Genomic DNA, 18,970 nt, shown 5'->3' on the forward strand with positions numbered 1-18,970 from the left:
TTGACTATCCTTAGAAACAAAACTAGTTATGGTTGGTAATTTGCTGCCCCAAATGTTTGGATTGTGATATGAATGTTATAGAAACTAGAGACAAATATTCCAGTATGTGCATTAGAAAAATGACTAGTGCTCTGATCTCGACCTGTAAGTGTTTTAACTGATTCTTTTCTTTAATGTGTTTTATGTATTGTAATATATATGTTCTCAGGAGTCTGTTACTGACAAAAGAACTGGTTTTAAATTAACTTGCCTGGTTAAATAAATAAATAAATAAACCAAACAATTGATGGTAGCCATTGACATCCATTGTGTGGAAATAACATTTGAATGGAATTCAGTGTCTAGCAACTGTTTGGTTACCAAGATTCTAAAAAAAAGAGAAATAAATGCTTAAAAAAAAAAGAAAAAAATGAACACCAATTGTGAAAAAAGAAAATTTCGGCCTATTATGGATCAGTTTGAACGATTATGTAAAATATTAGCTGCATATAATTAGAAGTAAATTATAAGTGTGGTATCTCACGTTTATTTTCAGTGGAGATCCAAACAATAACAACCAAAAATATATTTTTGCAGATTTCTTTCAGTTTCTTGATCTAAACATTAAAATGACTTGTTTTGGGCCCAGTAGTATGTGGATGTGCTGATTTGTGTTTTTTATCTGCAGTTGTTTTCTGACCAGAGGAGGCACTGCACTGTTTTCCAGCACTTTCCTTCCATTAGACAAGTACAGTGTGTTTCACAGGCGCTTCATGAAGCACACACTCTGATAAACTCACCAGACGTTGTGCGTCATGAATATTAATTACGTTACGTGACGTTCACCGCTGCTTAACTTTATGTATCCGTATGTATTATTATGTATTAATACTTTACAAAATCGCTTTTATAAGGTACAGTTGATGTATTTTATTTTTCATGTTTAGTGTAAATGTCACATCTACACAGAAGTGGGAAAATAAGCATAAATCGGCTTTTTTTTATTTTATTTTTTATTGACAATGAAATGCATTATATTCGGATTATTATTATTTATTTATTTTTGGCTTATGTTAATGTTAAAAATTTTAATATGCATCATTAATCATGAAAAAATCAGCAACTACGGCAAAACTAAATAACTAAACAGGCCTAAATAAATAAATAAACAAATCTGGCCAAATATATATATATTATTTTTTGTATAATGCAAAGATAAAACAGCTGTCTTTCTTCTGTATCCTTTGCTGTATATTTATTTGCCAAATTTTCAAAACCATGATTTAACATCTCATCTAAATCGCGTGAATGCGCAGCGCTGTCAGGAGAAGGGGCGCGCGCATGCTCGTGCACGAGGCGGAATGAATACTAATGTGGAAGATGGCGGCGGACGGAGGCGGAAAGGAGGCGAACGAAATTAAAACTCAGTTCAGCACACGGGAGGGCGTCTATAAACTCCTGCCGAACTCCGAGTACAGCCGACCGAACCGCGTGCCCTTCAACTCGCAGGGCTCGAACCCGGTGAAAGTCTCGTTCGTGAACGTGAACGATCAGTCCGGTAACGGCGAGAGAATCTGTTTCAATGTGGGCCGGGAGCTTTACTTTTACATTTATAAAGGCGTCAGAAAGGTAACGGCTTGGTGACAGCTGCTGGGACTCTTTCGTCAGCTTTAAAATAGTTTATGCCAATAAAACTGACAGATGCATGTGCAAAAATAAGTGTGCATTGGTCAAGTGCGCACTGTGTGTATGTAATGTTTACAACTCTAGTTTGTATGTAAATGCAATCCAAACCTCCTGCAGATCCAGAGTTATGTACGCGTTAAACCCGTTGCATGATGTTTAAATACAGATGCAATCCAGAACATAGTTTGTAGTCATTGTTTTGGAACAGAACTAAAGTTATGCGTGATGTACGGGGCTTGCATTCTGTTGCAAACTTTTGCATTATGTGGAAATTATATAAACACAGGTTTAAAACGTAGATTATTTATTTGCTTAATTTTAGCGAATGCATCGGGTTTTGGGTGGGTAACCTGTTGCATGATGTTGCAATGGGTCCTGAATAATATTATTCCATAAATTGTGTTTACAGCATCATTTGCAAATAATTTTAAATGCATACAAGTGCAGCCCAGAATATGTTGTGCATTACCTGATTCAGATGCAGATGTGTGCGTGCATTAATTTGAGATCTTTAATTGCTAAATCATGCATTCTTTAGCCTAACATCATGCATGTGAATATATATAATTGCTGCTTATTTCTGATGTCACCAGGCCACTGACTTGAGCAAACCTGTAGACAAGCGGATGTATAAGGGAACGCTTCCCATGTGTCACGACTCCAATGCTCTGACCGCCACAGCGGAGAGCGTCGCGCTGCTCGTGGGTTTCTCTGCAGGGCAAGTACAGCTCATTGACCCCATCAAAAAGGAAACCAGCAAACTTTTTAATGAAGACGTGAGTCCTGAACTCCATTCTAGTGACTTCTTTATTTGAGATTAAACCTAAACAGTTTTAACCTACTTTTAAAGTCAGTGATCGGGACTAGATCAGATCTTTGTTTTTGTTTTTTTATTGAAAAATTACGTTAAAAACCAAATTAAGTGTTTTAAGGTTTTTATGTTAAGGAAGATACGTTTTGTTGTCTTTCTGATACAATTAAATGTTTTTTTGTTTTTTTTAAATAAATGAATTATATTTTACATTAAGAAATCTCTTTTAGGACCATTATTTTGTATCATTATTTAACTTTTTGCAACAACAAATTTAACTTGTTGAGAAGTCAGGGATTTGAGCTACACATAAAGAGTGTTAAAAAAAAGTGATTTAAGACTTTTATCTTATTTTGTTAAATTGTATCATCTTTGCATAAATTCTAAAACGAAATACACATAAAATTTGAGATATTAAATAAAATGAATAAATAAAATAAATTATATTTACATCAAAGAATTAAATACATTTTGTGACCATTAAGTCACAGTAAAAAAACAAACAAATAATAATAATGTGATTAAAGGCATTCATGTTAAAATTCAAAATTTGATCTTTGTCATATATATATTTAAAAAAAATTCAGTATTAAGTAAAATGAATAGATTAATAATATTTTATATTTAGAAAATTATATATATTTTCGAACCATAAAGATTTTTATTTATTGTTTATGTTTAGTTTGCAACAACATTTGAATCGTGAATTTTGGACCTTTTTTGCATCTTTTGTAATTCTGTCTCTCTTTGTTTCTGTTTTAACAGAGACTAATTGATAAGTCGGCGGTGACGTGTTTAAAGTGGGTCCCGGGTTCAGAGCACCTGTTCCTGGTGGCTCACAGCAGCGGATGTTTGTACCTGTACAATGTGGAGCACACCTGTGGAACGACTCCGCCGCATTACCAGCTCCTGAAGCAGGGCGAGAGCTACGCCGTTCACACCAGCAAGAGCAAATCAGCCCGCAATCCTCTCCTCCGCTGGACGGTGGGCGAAGGCGCGGTTAACGAATTTGCTTTTTCACCTGATGGAAAGTTTCTGGCCTGTGTCAGTCAGGATGGATTCCTTCGCGTCTTCAGCTTTGACGCGACAGAGTTGCGAGGCACAATGAAAAGCTACTTCGGTGGGCTCCTGTGTGTTTGCTGGAGCCCCGACGGACGATTCATCGTAACAGGCGGGGAAGACGATCTCGTTACGGTCTGGTCGTTTTCGGACGCCAGGGTCGTCGCTCGCGGACGAGGGCACAAATCGTGGGTGAGCGTTGTTGCGTTTGATCATTGCATCACTAGCGTTCAGGATTGCAAAGCGCAGGCGGAGTTTAGTGGAAGCGACGAAGACTTCCATGACGATGCACAATTCAACGGAAATCGCGAACGGGCGAATAGCGCTCAATCTGGACTATCCAAGCAAAATTCTACGAATGGTAGCGTGACTTATCGGTTTGGCTCGGTCGGTCAGGACACTCAGCTATGCTTATGGGACCTTACAGAAGATGTTTTGTTTCCGTTATCCAGAACAAGGACTCTAACGAACGCAATGAGCGGGGAAACCGGCGCTAATGGAAACAATAGCGCGAACTCTTCGTTACCGCACTCAAATAGTTTGCAGCACTCGACAGGCACCAGCCCAAACAGCAACAAACCAGCCAGCATCGTAGACAGTGCTTTGATCGCGACAGGGGTTAGCAAATTCGCGACGTTAGCTTTGCACGAAGTGCGCAAGGAGCGGAATCAGGAAAAGGAGCACAAACGCAATCACAGCATAAGCTTCATCAGCAACAAGAGCAGCGACAAGGTCAACCAGATTATTGGTGCGAGAGTGGCTAAAACGGATGTCGCGAAGATGCCGGGAATTACTTCGTGTCCGCGCATGGAGGAAATCCCTCTTCTGGAGCCGCTGGTTTGTAAGAAAATCGCCCACGAGAGACTCACAGTGTTGATTTTCCTCGAGGACTGTTTGGTCACTGCCTGCCAGGAGGGATTCGTTTGCACGTGGGCACGGCCTGGAAAAGTGGTGAGTAGCGACTTCTGGGTTGAGTTTAGTGTGTGATGTATGTGACAATTAACCACAAGCCAGTTGAAAATCTATTCAAATATGTGATGATTCAAATCGGTTGAGATGCTGAACAAATCACAATTCATCTAGGGGTAGGAGTTTATATGAACGCATGTGTGAAGGGAACTTACTGTCTTTAGAAAAGCTTAGATGGTATTTTTTTCTTTTCTTCTAAAGCTTATTAAAGTTCACAGTGCAGCACTGCTTTGTTTGCAGCGGTAACCAGGGAAACGCTTTAGGCTCCACCTGCCGCAGTGTTCACAAGTGCTTTGTTTACAGCGGTAACCAGGGAAACGCTTTAGGCTCCACCTGCCTCAGTGTTCACAAGTGCTTTGTTTACAGCGGTAACCAGGGAAACGCTTTAGGCTCCACCTGCTGCAGTGTTCACAAGTGCTTTGTTTACAGCGGTAACCAGGGAAACGCTTTAGGCTCCACCTGCCGCAGTGTTCACAAGTGCTTTGTTTACAGCGGTAACCAGGGAAACGCTTTAGGCTCCACCTGCCTCAGTGTTCACAAGTGCTTTGTTTACAGCGGTAACCAGGGAAACGCTTTAGGCTCCACCTGCCGCAGTGTTCACAAGTGCTTTGTTTACAGCGGTAACCAGGGAAACGCTTTAGGCTCCACCTGCCGCAGTGTTCACAAGTGCTTTGTTTACAGCGGTAACCAGGGAAACGCTTTAGGCTCCACCTGCAGCAGTGTTCACAAGTGCTTTGTTTACAGCGGTAACCAGGGAAACGCTTTAGGCTCCACCTGCCGCAGTGTTCACAAGTGCTTTGTTTACAGCGGTAACCAGGGAAACGCTTTAGGCTCCACCTGCCTCAGTGTTCACAAGTGCTTTGTTTACAGCGGTAACCAGGGAAACGCTTTAGGCTCCACCTGCCGCAGTGTTCACAAGTGCTTTGTTTACAGCGGTAACCAGGGAAACGCTTTAGGCTCCACCTGCCGCAGTGTTCACAAGTGCTTTGTTTACAGCGGTAACCAGGGAAACGCTTTAGGCTCCACCTGCAGCAGTGTTCACAAGTGCTTTGTTTACAGCGGTAACCAGGGAAACGCTTTAGGCTCCACCTGCCTCAGTGTTCACAAGTGCTTTGTTTACAGCGGTAACCAGGGAAACGCTTTAGGCTCCACCTGCCGCAGTGTTCACAAGTGCTTTGTTTACAGCGGTAACCAGGGAAACGCTTTAGGCTCCACCTGCCGCAGTGTTCACAAGTGCTTTGTTTACAGCGGTAACCAGGGAAACGCTTTAGGCTCCACCTGCCTCAGTGTTCACAAGTGCTTTGTTTACAGCGGTAACCAGGGAAACGCTTTAGGCTCCACCTGCTGGCACAGAGTGAATCTGCGTCTCATTCAGCTCGTCTGCTGTTTCTGTTTCATAAAGATAATTTTTTCCATATAGTTTCACAAAACTATATGGTACAATGTCAAACCATTCTGTTTTTGCGTCAAATTTCGATATTATAAAATCTAATTTAGATTATAAACTGCTCATGTTGCATGAATGCAGCATCTTTGTTTGGATCATGATTCAAATGCAGTGCTTTCCTCTTTTTTTTAATTGAAAGAGCACAGACAAAGCCTTAGTTTGTTTATATGAAAATATTTATTCTATTTCTGTTATTTATTTGATTTGGGGCTTGTTTTAGCATTTTAATTTAATTTTAATCACATTTACATTTTATTTACACTTTGTCATTTAGCAGACAATAGAAGCGATCAAAACCTACAAAAGAGCAATAATATGCAAGTGCTATATTTGTATTAGTATATTTAAGTTTCACAAAAACACATGCATCATTTTGTCAAAGCAATAAAGGACACATTTATTTTATAATTTGTCCTAAATCTCACTTAGTTAAAAAAAAAAAAATTGTGAATCAAATCGTGAGATGATTGAATAATTACATACCTAGTGCAATATGTTCTATTTGATATGTAGATGATTTTTGTAGAAATGTAGCATTGCATCAGTGGATGCTCTGCAGTGAATGGGTGCCGTCAGAATGAGAGTCCAAACAGCTGATAAAAACATCACAATAATCCACAGCACTCCAGTCCATCAGTGAACATCTGGAGAAGACAAAACCTGACACAAATCCAGCATTAAGACATATTCAACTGTAATTTATTTCTGTGATGCACAGCTGAATTATTCCAGTCTTCAGTGTCACATGATCTTCAGAAATCATTCTAATAAACATTTCGGATTATTATCAATGTTGATATCAATATATATATTTGTGGAAACAGTGATGCATTTTATTTTTCAGATGAATAGAAAGTTCAAAAGAACAGCGTTTATTTGAAATAGAAACATTATGTCCTTACTGTCACTTTTGATCAATTTAATGCATCACTGCTGAATAAAAGTTTTAATAATTCTTTTTAAAAACTCACTTTTTCTTCTTTTTTTTGTTGTTTCTTTTAGGGTCTGTTGTCATCCCAAAACCAAGACGGCTCTCCCAGCGGGACGGTCGTATAGCTGCTCCAACTGGACCTTCAGACGCATTATATCATGTTTTAGCTGATAAACACACATTAATTATTCACGCCGAAGCCTGTCAAGATCATATTACACCCTAAAATATTTTGCATAAACAAAATGAAGTCTATTTTTAGGACCGTTAAGATCTTATGCATTATTTTCATGACAATTAAACACACTTTCAGCCTAATTCTTGTTACTGTGATGCAATATAAAGTGAAGTACAACGGTAAGTACCTTAATAGTATTTAAAGTATCCCGAGGTTCATTAAAAGCAAAAGAATTCTGTCCAAACAGGATGGTTTTCAATTCTGTACATACAATGTTTTTCACATAAGCTACTCAGAATGTGTGTAATTGTAATGAAAATAATGAAAAGCAGTGGTCATTTGGGGTGAAATATGATGATCTCAGCCGGTTTTGAGAGTCGGACTGATGTTCTGTGTTTTCAGTAATTAGTTTTGTTCCCTCTCGGTTCGTTATGTGTTTTATAACTACCATATCGTTCACAGAATCGCAGTCCATTCCTTCCACTTTCATGAAATCTCTATTTCTGAGCTCAGAACAAACAACTGTCCAGGTGTTTTGCACTGATTGTTGAAACTCTGTTTTTCTCAGAATTGCATTGGAACAAAAGCTGATGTTTTATTTATACTTCTGTTCACGAGTGAAAAATCGTTTGCACTAAATAATTAGAAGAAAATGGCTTTACAAATGTTTGGAGTCGTACAGGAAATGCTGTAAAAGCTTAAAGAGAACTTGGGAGCATTTATTTTAATATTGTTTCGAATGAAACGGGTTATTGAACAATGTGTAAATAATTTGTAAATTACGGATTTATGATGGATTTAAATAATAATTACACAAAATTGAAAACAGTTGTATTTCTAATACAGAGGCATTTATATATATATATAAAATTAAAATGATCTTAAGAATATTTTTGGCTTGTGTTTCATTATCAGATTTTGTGTGTGTGTGTGTGTGTGTTTGGTTTATTAATAAAATTACTCATTTAACCCTTGTGCTGTGCAGATAATTCATCCTTTAGCTAATTTGGTGTTAAAAATGTTTGTAAATCTTTGATTTAATCCTTTTATCAACTAGTTTTTGAATGAAGTTGCCAAAATTATCCACAAATAATGGGTTTTTCGCTCAAAAACTGAAGTGGATGAGCTTGAATCAGATCAATCAGTTCCAAAGAGAAGTTACTTAAAAGATTGAATCCAAGTAATAATTTTTGGTAATAATTTAGCATAACTAGACTAGAAATGTTTGACTAGAAACACCTGTAACAAGTTAAGAAAAAAAAAGTGCAGCATGAGAAGTTTTAAATCTAAATTATATTGCATGATTTTAAGCAAAACTAAATTTTGGTCGGATTATAGCTTTGTGAAATTATGCTACATAAAACATCTGCATGAAACAAAAACAGCAGATTAGATGCAAATTTAGATTCAGACAGTAGGTGGCGCTTATGGAACAGCAGTCATGCAGCATTTTCTCGGTTTGCGGCTGTAAACAAAGCAGCGCTTATTACCATTATACAGAAGCAAGATGGAGGAAATACCATGTAAACTCCTCTGAAGACAGTCAGAGACACGCAACCGTTTCACGATTCACGCTATGACGGATTTCCATCAGTTCATAACGAGAGTCACTTGCTTAGTTCCTGAATGATTCAGCTGTCCGAATGAATCAATTGAATGAATGAATCAGTCATAAAATCAGTGACTTGCCGCGGATTTAGTAACATTTTTAGCGTATAATTTCATTGCATGGTCATTTTAAATGTGTTAAATTATTGGCAGCTGAAAGCATCATCAAAAAATATTTTTAGTTAATGCTAACAACCCTGATTACATTCACTATACTAGTTCTCCTTAAACATCACAAACTAGCTCCAAAGGCTTTATTTTCCCACACTTTGTTAGATCTGTTGAGCTACGCAAGCTTGTGTAAATGGGACGAAGGGTCTATGAGGGGCTAATGAGAACTGCGAGATAGTCAATGCAATTTTAATATCTTGCAAAAGCTTCAAAACCATTAGAATACTGGAATACGTTCAATATGAAGCAGAACCTTACACCTGGAAAACGGTCAGTTAATGTACATTCAAGCAAATAGAAAATAGTTCATCTGCATATCAAAAATAGCCCAGTCGTTTTAGCATAACGTTAAACAGAAGCTGAAATTATGATCAAAAGTACACTGTCTGTAGATACACACACACAAATACACATAATCATAAGAAAGTTCATGCTTTTGCAGATCATACATACAAACGTCGTCTTCGACATGGCACAGAAATGCTGTTTAATAACAGATAATATGACGACGGTAACACTTGTTTTCATTGAGAATACTTCAATGATGCTCGTAACCACCAAATCCAAACGTCACATACTTTTTTTATTTGGAATATCTCAAATAAAACAGGCAATAGCAAGAAACAGTACGTAAAGAACTCTTGAAGGCTTTCATTAGAGGATGCAAAAACAACAAAAACAATACAAAGTCATTGCAATCGAAGGTAGCTCTTGCAGAGTTCGTGGTCCCTGATGTCTCCCCAACCTCCGTTTTTGACGTGCGGAGCCACTCCTTTGGCTCCGGAAGCTGGGAGTCTCTTGGTAATGAGCAGCTGTTTGGGGAATAACTGGTTCTTGCTGCTATGGAGGATGTTCTCGATCTTGGTCTTCTGGCTGGAGGGCATGCAAGCCGACTGCTTGTGGTGCATGCCGCAGTCTCCGGCGTGGAAGATGCGCGGCGCTTCGCAGACCATGACCTTCAGGAACGAGGGCAAGCAGGTCACGGTCAGGTGCTGCAATGACCAATCCCAGTTATAGTCGTCGTAGGTGCAGAAGGCATCGGTGCATCTGAGGAGTTTCTGGTAGGTATCTCTGTCCAGCGCCATTCCCATGTTATGCTCGGTGGACTTCCATGCCTTCACTTCTACTTTATTGGCTTTGCTGGAGTACCCGACGTGTCCGTAGCTTCCCAGAGACAAGATGTCGCAGTCAGGACACTGCTCTTTCTTGAGGGACACCATGTGTTTGAGTAGATGGTAGAAGTCGGGAGCGAGGTAGTGGTCCTCCTCGATGAGCAATAAGAGTCCTTGGTGCTCTTTCAAGACTCGGACTCGATCCCAAACGAAGTGTAGCTTCCACCACCAATGGTGTTTGGTTTGAGAGAACTTGGCTTCCCGATAGTGTCCGAAGGAGTCTGGGTACTCTGCGTTTAAGCAGCCTAGGGTTAAGGCGTCTTTCTTGGGAATGTCTCGAGGGCAATCTTTGGGGTCGTTCCCGGGGAACTCTTGAGGATAGAGTTGGATGCTGAAGGGGAAGAATATCTGAAGGACCAAGCAGAAGTCGACGGACGCGACTATCCGGTTGATTTCTGGCGACCAGAAGTCGTGGCTGAATATCAGCAAGACGTTCTCGATTCCTTTCGATTTCCTTAAGCTGTCCACCAAGAGGCGTAGGTATTCGGGACGGTTGTGGACTTGGACGACGACGACTAGGTCGTCCTTCTGGCGCGTGGAACGAAACTTCTCCTCGTTTCTTAGCGTCTGGTCGAAGTTGAGTTGAAAGACGATTCCTCTGTACACCAGAGTTGTGTTGTCCGTTTCAGATTTGGCAACTGGTTGTTGTTTTTCCGGAAGTGTTTCGTTGATAGTTTTACGTGTTACTGGGATCGTGACGTGTATTTGTTCTTGACCACCAACGCTACTCCGTTTCCCCGTTTCCGGCTCTTTGGGAAGCACGGCGGCGCTCGCCTTCTTCGGTTTCCCGCTATTCCAGAAGCCGAATCCGCAGATGACAACCACTAGAGTCAGGATTACCACCTTTCGCTTGTAAATTCGGAATCTCATGATAGGCAGTCGCCTCGCGGGACGGTCGGAGACACGATTCAGGAGACGAGGACGGCAGGTTTGCGATGCAAAAAAAGTCTGATTGGGTACAAAACGTTATCATAGAAAATGCAGCTTAGTCTTGGTCCTCTAATTCTGGAATGTAATCGAACGACGGGGTTTCCCGTAAGGCATTTTTCTTAGAGGCAATGGAGTCGCCTTTTAAAACCTGTGGAAAACGAATGGAAAGGGTGATTTTAATTAACACGGTTTATTTGCAAATGAATTCACCTTATAAAAAATATTAATATTTATTGTAAACAATGGAATTCTAGTAACTACACCTAAAAACTATTGAGGCATAATCTGACAATTTATGTATTTGAATTGCATATGAAATTTCCTTATGTTTGGATTACGTTGTTTGTTGTTATAGCACTTACATAGCATTGCTCTTTCGTTGATTTTGATTGCTTTTGAATTTTTTTTTTTTGCATCTATTTGAATGCATTTAATTCTGTTTTTAAAATGCATGCATTCAAATGGCTTAGAATCAGCATAAATTTGTTCACTGTAAAAATAAATAAATAAAAATAATTTGCATTTATGCAGTTACAAAATCAAAAGCATTGAAATATGGTTAGTTGTGGAACAAGCAATTTTCGGTTTTGAAACAATGCCGATTAATTGATGATAAATATATAAACCCGGTCACGTTGTATTTAAAACACGTTACAGAAATCTGACTCATTTATTTATGATTGACAAATATGCATCAAATTGAGTTTAGTTTGTTTATGGCAAAACTGTAATCCAAATGCATGGGAATTATATGCATTTTAAGCTTAGGCCTAAATATTTTTGAGTCTAAGCAATGCATTTTAAAGAAATCTATAAAATTTACATACAATGAAAAAGCACACACATATAAAAAGGCGTTTTTGTTCTCAAGAAACATTCAAGAAAGGATTATCTGCTATCAAAAGGCGAAACCTCTAATGCTTCCTATTTTTAGATCGCTGCAAGATCGCAGCTTTAAAATATTTTTAAAGCTTTCCAAAAAGCAAAATGCATGGCTCAAGTATTAAAGCTGATTGTATTTCAAATGCACAACACACTCTGTGATCTATTGCATTGTGCACATCAAATCTTTCTCTACCAAGTGCCCTAAGAAACATGAGAGTAAGAGTATTAAAACAGTGGCCCTGGATTCAACTAAAGTATAAACCCACAGGGGTCCAGACCTAATTACTAGTCTCTGTGGATTTAACCTGGAGAGCCATAATTAGTAGACTGGAATAGATAGTACAGATAATAATAAAATACAAATATAATGTTTCCAATACAATGAAACGGTTTGCTGTAGCTTCCAAATATTAAGTCATATTATTAGGTGAATTTACACATGTAAACAGATTCTTAAAAGCTGATTTTACATCAATATACTTTGTGTGTCTAGTTTGTTTTTCTGTCAATGTGAAGTCTGAACTGTGTTTCAAATATTTCACAATAACGATCAATGACAAAAACAACTACAAGCAAAATATCAAATTATTTTGAACTTCTCAAATGGGTAAAAAACTAAAAATTCACATGCATTAATAAAAGTACAAGTGAAACCTTGATTAATGATGCATATCATGAATGCTGGTTCCAAATGTAACAATATTCTGCTTAAATAAATGCATTACTGTACAGATAATCCAAACATCTATCAAGAATACTGTAGTACTGCATATATTTTAGTTATTTACAACAATCTGCAGTGAATCACCATAACAAACACACCTTCATTTCTACATGCATGTCGTGATCGGTGTGCTTTTAGCAGGTCAATGCATTCGTATTTTATGAGCATGCATGCTATGAATACAATATGCGGGAAACGCGACCATGTATACACAATATTTGCATGACTGTAATTCAATTCTAGAGCTTCATAAAAGCGAGAAGGCGTTTGACTGCACAAAATGCACAGGGTAAAGTTTAAAAAATAAAGAAGTATGAAGCCAGCACCAATGCATTCATTGCAGCTGCATGCTAAAGCGAGCAGCGGCGCGCGCAAGAACAAGCATTAAAGCCAAAAACATGCCGTTGCATTCAACAAAAGCTGTTTTTTGCTGATATTACTCGTTTAAATGTCAGAAAATCGATGCACGCGAATGCATACCGATGTGTGTACCGTTGTGAATAACTGTCACTCGTTAGCTTTGCTGCTATCGATTCTTAAAGCGGAATATTGAAGAGCTGCCGCATGCAGATCCACACGAAACACAGATACGCAAAGAGAATCAAAGCCTCACCGCAGATGCACGCGTGTATGGCGGCTGTCATGTCCACATAAAAGCGCATTTTAACTGAAAACGCGTGCCATAGCTACTGCTCAGGCTCCACAGTATCAGTAAACCTCTGGGGCCCTCAGCTGTCAGGACTCAGGACCCGCGTGATGTCACATTACACACAATATATTCGCGTTTTATCCTTAAGAATAAAAAAAGTGAATGCAATGCATGCAACAAAGCTCATATTAGATTTATTTGCGATGATAATGATTGTTATGATTCCTTCCACTTTGTCTAATTCTTGCATCTAACAACATTTTTACTAAATCATGTCATATATTATGAAAGATACGGGTTTTTGCACGTAGCATTAAATTATATGTTTGTTTGTTTTTCGCCAGAACAATTCAATTGTTGAAAATGCGACGCTTTTTGTGTGTTGATTGTCATCTCAACCATTAGGTGTAGATGTGTTTGGTTTTATTGGGTTATGAAAACTGGGTATATAGTCTGTTATTATAACCGAACGTTATGGAAATGATCTATTTATTCTGTAAAAATATATTTTAAACATATGGTAACAATGTTATGAACAGTGAAGCTCAATATACTTTTGAAACTGAAAAATAAAATGTCATAAAATACTATAAAATGTATTTCAGGGCAAAAAAAAATACAGTGTAGACTAAAGGCTATGTTTACACAACAAATAGGGTTTTCTTTAAATGTGACATAGGCGAATGTATTTGTAAATGCTTTTATAAAATATATATTTTATATTTGTATTTTATATTTATTAAAAAAGATATATATAAACATAACCAAAATATTATATACAAAATAAAATAAAACTCTATAAAAAATTGACCTTCTATTTAAGCTATAATTTTCTTCACAAATGAAGCAGTTTGGAGTCATTCAATAACTGGTTTTAATTCAGTAACTTTAGCTACATCTGTGTCCCTGCAGCACAAAAGCTGTCATCAGTAGCACAGGTATATTTGTAGAAATAGACAAAAATACATTCAAGTAAAAAGTAATTTCTGACCATCTTTGTTTTTATCTGCATGGCTGCCGCTAGGCGGCGCTGTCGTCACTGTTGACGCAGGAAGCGCGCGGCGGAAGTCTCGCGTGTTTTTCTGCGCCTGCGCAGGAGCGCTTCTTCCTTTCCTTCATCCCGATCGAGAGAGACGAGATGGGCCATCAGCAGCTCTACTGGAGTCACCCGAGAAAATACGGCCAGGGATCCCGATCCTGGTCAGTTCTGCTTCAGTCGAGTGTTTAATCTGAAGGGTTTGTGTTCGCGCGCGTCTCTGAGCGTCGTGTGTTTATTAAAAGCGTCTGATTGATCATGAAGCACGTGCTGATGAAGACGCGCCAATATGGCGGCGGCTCTTACACTGCGATTATTAACCTTTTAAACCTTAAATATAAACTGTCATTTATTACTTACCCTCAAGGCCTTCCTTCATCGGAACACATATTTAGAGATTTTTTGATTAAATCCAAAAAACGAATGTCTTAGCGATTCGGAACTGCGTGAGGGACCGAGTTTTCATTTTTGGGTGAACAGTGCTTTTAGTTTTTGCACATTATTAGCTGCTAATGTTTTCCGTATCATTTCAAGGGATTTAAAAGTTCACTTTAAAAAAAACAAATCCTATCATTTACTCCAGCCTCGTGTTTCAAACCTGCACTGCAACAAAACAAAACCGATTTTCTTAAAATGTTCCTTGTTTTCTTATATAAATATCTAAATTCTTGAATCAAGAAAGATTAACTTTACAAGTAAAAAGACTTGAGCTGTTATGTATTGTTTTGTTAATAGTACTTTTTTTTTATTTTTATTAAAACTCGGAAAAATATCTGCCACGAAAAATCTAGTTTATGATTTAAATTAAGATTTTTCTTGTTCGCATTGGCAGACATTTTTGCTTGTTTTAAGTTAATATAAATAAAATGTACTTTTCAGGTGAATGCATCCTGATTCATTTTGTTCAGAGATTAATAATAGAAAAAATTAATTCGGAATACCTAATTTCTTATTTATGCATTTCTTTTAATGAACCTAAAATATATTTGGAAGATTATAGACAGTTGCTGGTCCCAAATGACTTAAGTTGCGATAGTGATCAGAAACTAAAGTAAATAAAACAATCTTCATTTTTGGGTGTACTGTCTCTTTAAATGTAAGTTTCTTGTCGTCTTTAAGCCAAATATCTTCTTTGAAGTTGAGTGTTAATATGCAAGGTTGATTGCAGATTATAAAATCAACTGATATTACATAAAATCGGTTTCGTTAATTATTTTGATGCATTTCTAATAGAGGTGCTAGTTAATAGTGAATGATGTAGTAGTTAATGAACTCCTAAATCAGTTTTGCATTCGTCTCTTCGAGTGCTTTTTTTTATGCATGCTGTCATTTAGGAAATGAATCTAAATGCTTTTTTTTTTTTTTACTTGTTGTCTTGTTCTCTCCAGCCGGGTTTGCTCAAACAGACACGGTCTGATCCGTAAGTACGGACTCAACATGTGCCGCCAGTGCTTCAGACAGTACGCTAAAGATATCGGCTTCGTCAAGGCAAGTGTTCATGATTGTCAAGTGTGTTTGAGGCATGCATGCTTTTCATGGAAGCTCACATGAATATATAAAGTTTGCATTTGACTGACTTGCTGATGCATCATAAAACAATCCTAACTGTCCTCCTCTCTCTCCTCCAGCTGGACTAAACTCGTGACAGATGGACTTCTGTGATCAGCTCACCATCCTGACATCATGAAGTTATTCTGGAACATTCAATAAACATTGCTTCTGTTTCTGTTCAGAAGTTGCAGTGTGTTTTTCTTCATTATAGAGAAGATTGTGCATGGGGGAAAAATACATAATGAAGAAAAAATAAACCATTGACAATGTAAAGGGCTGTTAGCTGAGTTTTAACTCCATCAGTTTGTGTACATTTATGAGAAATGGTCAATCAATAGATCAAAAATAACTCTTTAAGTTGTGCAAAAATAAATGCAGACATAAGCATCCACACTGATACAATAAAATTTAGTTTGTGTGTGCCATAACGGCAATTCAAACCATGTTTTAATGGTTATTCATATTTTGCACAGACAACATTAAGTTATGAAACTACTGTACAAAGTTAACTATTTCAAAAAAAAAAATTCACTACTCATTTTGCATAGACTATACATTTTACATACTGTTGCACATGAACCCATCTGTATTAATTTCCATGGTTCTTACACTAATGCTGTTCATACTGTACATACAACCATGCATGTGCATTGCACTCTTATTGATATTCTGTACATGCTATGTGTATATATATATATGTATGTATATATATAGCAACTCTACTGTACAGTGCTGTAAGTTATAGCTTCACACACTGTATTTCAAACCACTGATCTATCTATTTATAATGTTCTCTAGATCAGTGTTCCTATCATCTGTCGCTATTCTTTGTGCATCACTTTATTAATCGAGAAGCGAACAGGTTCAGACAGTAACCATAGCAACAGTAACGATTTACAGCCAAAAAGCGATCGACGAGGATGGGATTCGAACCCACGCGTGCAGAGCACAATGGATTAGCAGTCCATCGCCTTAACCACTCGGCCACCTCGTCACGACGCCAGCACCTGAATACTCATGAATATTAATTATGCCCAATTGGACGCGCAAACACCGCTGCCAACGCCCTAAGCACCCCTAATTAATATTAATGAGGAACGCAGCCACTTTGGTGGAATTTTGGGATTTTATGTTTCACATTCCAATTATGTTGTCTGCGTTTAACGCTAAACAATTTAAAGCGACTACTTAAAAACGGACCAAAATGACGTTTAAAAAAAGCAAGAGATTAGGGGGAAGAAAAAATGTAAATTATATTTTAATGTTAAAATATGAATCTAGAATTAATTCAGTTATTACAAAATGAGTGTGTATAGCCTCCCAAAACAATTTGTTACGACATTTTTCAATCACAATTACTCAAAACAAAAAAAGATTACTTTGCATTTTTAAGTGTTTTGTCATAAACACGTTAAGCAGCTGCTGTCACGTGTTTGGAGTCGAAATCAGCGTGTTTTATTTCAAATTATAAAAGTTGTGCCATTTTTTACGCTGTATTTTGCTCTTTGTTTTGTAAAGCACGGGTTTATCTTCCAGAATTATATATGTCTTTATATATAAAATTATAAACCTGCTGTCAGACACTAGATGGCAGAAGCGCAAAACATTTAAAGAGTTGATTTAACACTATGAGTGTAAACACGCGCGCATACAGGGGCGGATCTAGAAAAATATTGATGGAGTGGCAAGGAGGGGGCAGGAATTTTTGACGTATATGTACTGAATTTTGTCACAGTTATCACAGTTTAAAGAGCACCAAATACCCCATAAGCACCACACACTCACTAATGCATACAGTATGCTTCGACATGTAATTAAGAGCATTATAAAAGATTCGATGTTATCAATATGTCAATTTATTATAAGAAACACAAGATTTTAACAGCCAATGACATTTACAAATGGGGAGTCTCAGCTGATTTTCTACAGTTTAGTGTTAATCATCATCTAACTCAACCAGTCAAGAGCTACATTTAGCCTTAGATGTTATATGAATATGATCCTGAAGCATAGCTTTTATTAGCTGACAATAATAATAAATAAATAAACATTATAGGCACAAATACAAATGTACTTTTAGAAATTGTTTTTGAAAAATATGGTGTCATTGTTTTGGCAATTTTAAATTAAAACATCTATGAAAACTTAATAAAAATAAGAAAACTGAAAGAATACATTGTATTATTTACAAATCACAATTGTAGCTCTCGACATTTACCTGTGGCTATAACTTTATTATGACTCTAATTTATTTTATAGTCTCAAGCATTCAGAAAACATGCAAAAGGAAACTAAGCAGTTTTACTATGATAAAACCATGGTTTATTTCTGTAAGGGTTGTGATATGCACGTTTTTTGTTGAAGAAATTATAAAGCCTGTGTTATCTATAGCAAAAAGGTGTCCAAAAATGAAAGATGAAGTGAATATTTGATTGAAATGTTTGGTCAGTCGCCTAAACAAGGATTTGATTGTCCTGTAAGTGTAACAACAGCAATCACATGGCATTTGTAATAACATGTACATAACATTGTTTATTTTGTATTTGCCTACATTATGTATTGTAACAGTGTTATTATTAACCAATCATTATTGCCTCATTATTTTTTTATATAATGCATTTTAAGTCATTTTAAAGGCTATTGATGGCTTCGGTCTGTTCTTATAGCAACAACAACAACAAATTATCATATTAATACTTTGTAAATTATTATTTGAAGTAACAAAACCATGGCTAATTTGCAGTTACCTTGGCTACAAGAACAATGATTGGTAGTTTTCGTAAGGGAACCTGAGAAAAAAATAAATCTTTCACAGGAATGTGCCTGAAATTGATAAACGGGCCTCGTTTTTACCTAAATGATTTATACTTTATTTTAATATATATTAAAAATGTTTAAGGTGTGCATTGTAGCTGACACCTAAATGAACACATTACAATAGTTTTTTGACTGCAAGTCTTTCTCCTCAAATGCTATTGAGCTTCAAATTTGCGTTTGAGCCCAAGTGAAAGAGTAGCATAATTTACATATGATTTACAGATTATTTTAATAGATATCAAACATTTAATTCAATTGTGCATTACAGCTGTCACCTAGAAGAACTGTTTTTATGACTAGAAGTCATTCTCTTCAAACGCTACTGACGTTAGAAAAGTGTATAACAATATCACATGTAACTTTAGAG

At 37.1% G+C, this 18,970-nt stretch overlaps 3 protein-coding genes and 1 non-coding gene across 5 annotated transcripts; 2 read left to right on the forward strand and 2 right to left on the reverse strand.

Annotated features, from left to right (window-relative positions):
* The first annotated feature begins 1,247 nt into the window (after nt 1–1,247).
* Nucleotides 1,248–7,950, forward strand: LOC113094130 (WD repeat-containing protein 20). The gene is made up of 4 exons (XM_026259807.1): nt 1,248–1,608; nt 2,259–2,441; nt 3,242–4,486; nt 6,954–7,950. The coding sequence occupies exons 1-4, from the start codon at nt 1,351–1,353 to the stop codon at nt 7,005–7,007; spliced, it is 1,740 nt and encodes a 579-aa protein (XP_026115592.1). The 5' UTR covers nt 1,248–1,350; the 3' UTR covers nt 7,008–7,950.
* A 1,064-nt stretch (nt 7,951–9,014) lies between these two features.
* Nucleotides 9,015–13,312, reverse strand: LOC113094131 (alpha-1,6-mannosyl-glycoprotein 2-beta-N-acetylglucosaminyltransferase-like). Of its 2 annotated transcripts, none has more exons than XM_026259808.1 (2): nt 13,164–13,312; nt 9,015–11,089 (listed from the first exon to the last, which is right to left on the reverse strand). In XM_026259808.1, exon 2 carries the CDS (start codon nt 10,879–10,881, stop codon nt 9,529–9,531), a length of 1,353 nt encoding a protein of 450 aa, XP_026115593.1. In that variant the 5' UTR covers nt 10,882–11,089; nt 13,164–13,312; the 3' UTR covers nt 9,015–9,528. The 2 variants fall into 2 exon arrangements, with proteins under 2 accessions (XP_026115593.1, XP_026115594.1); XM_026259809.1 differs by lacking the exon at nt 13,164–13,312 and adding an exon at nt 13,031–13,152.
* A 930-nt stretch (nt 13,313–14,242) lies between these two features.
* On the forward strand, nt 14,243–15,967 carry LOC113094132 (40S ribosomal protein S29). Its single transcript, XM_026259810.1, has 3 exons — nt 14,243–14,399; nt 15,624–15,723; nt 15,864–15,967. Exons 1-3 carry the CDS (start codon nt 14,338–14,340, stop codon nt 15,870–15,872), a joined length of 171 nt encoding a protein of 56 aa, XP_026115595.1. The 5' UTR covers nt 14,243–14,337; the 3' UTR covers nt 15,873–15,967.
* A 731-nt stretch (nt 15,968–16,698) lies between these two features.
* On the reverse strand, nt 16,699–16,780 carry trnas-gcu (transfer RNA serine (anticodon GCU)). Its single transcript has one exon. It is a non-coding gene; the product is annotated as a tRNA-Ser (tRNA).
* Between the last annotated feature and the right edge of the window lie 2,190 nt (nt 16,781–18,970).

Source organism: Carassius auratus, unplaced genomic scaffold, assembly GCF_003368295.1.
Source record: "Carassius auratus strain Wakin unplaced genomic scaffold, ASM336829v1 scaf_tig00215261, whole genome shotgun sequence".
Classification (NCBI taxonomy): domain Eukaryota; kingdom Metazoa; phylum Chordata; class Actinopteri; order Cypriniformes; family Cyprinidae; genus Carassius; species Carassius auratus.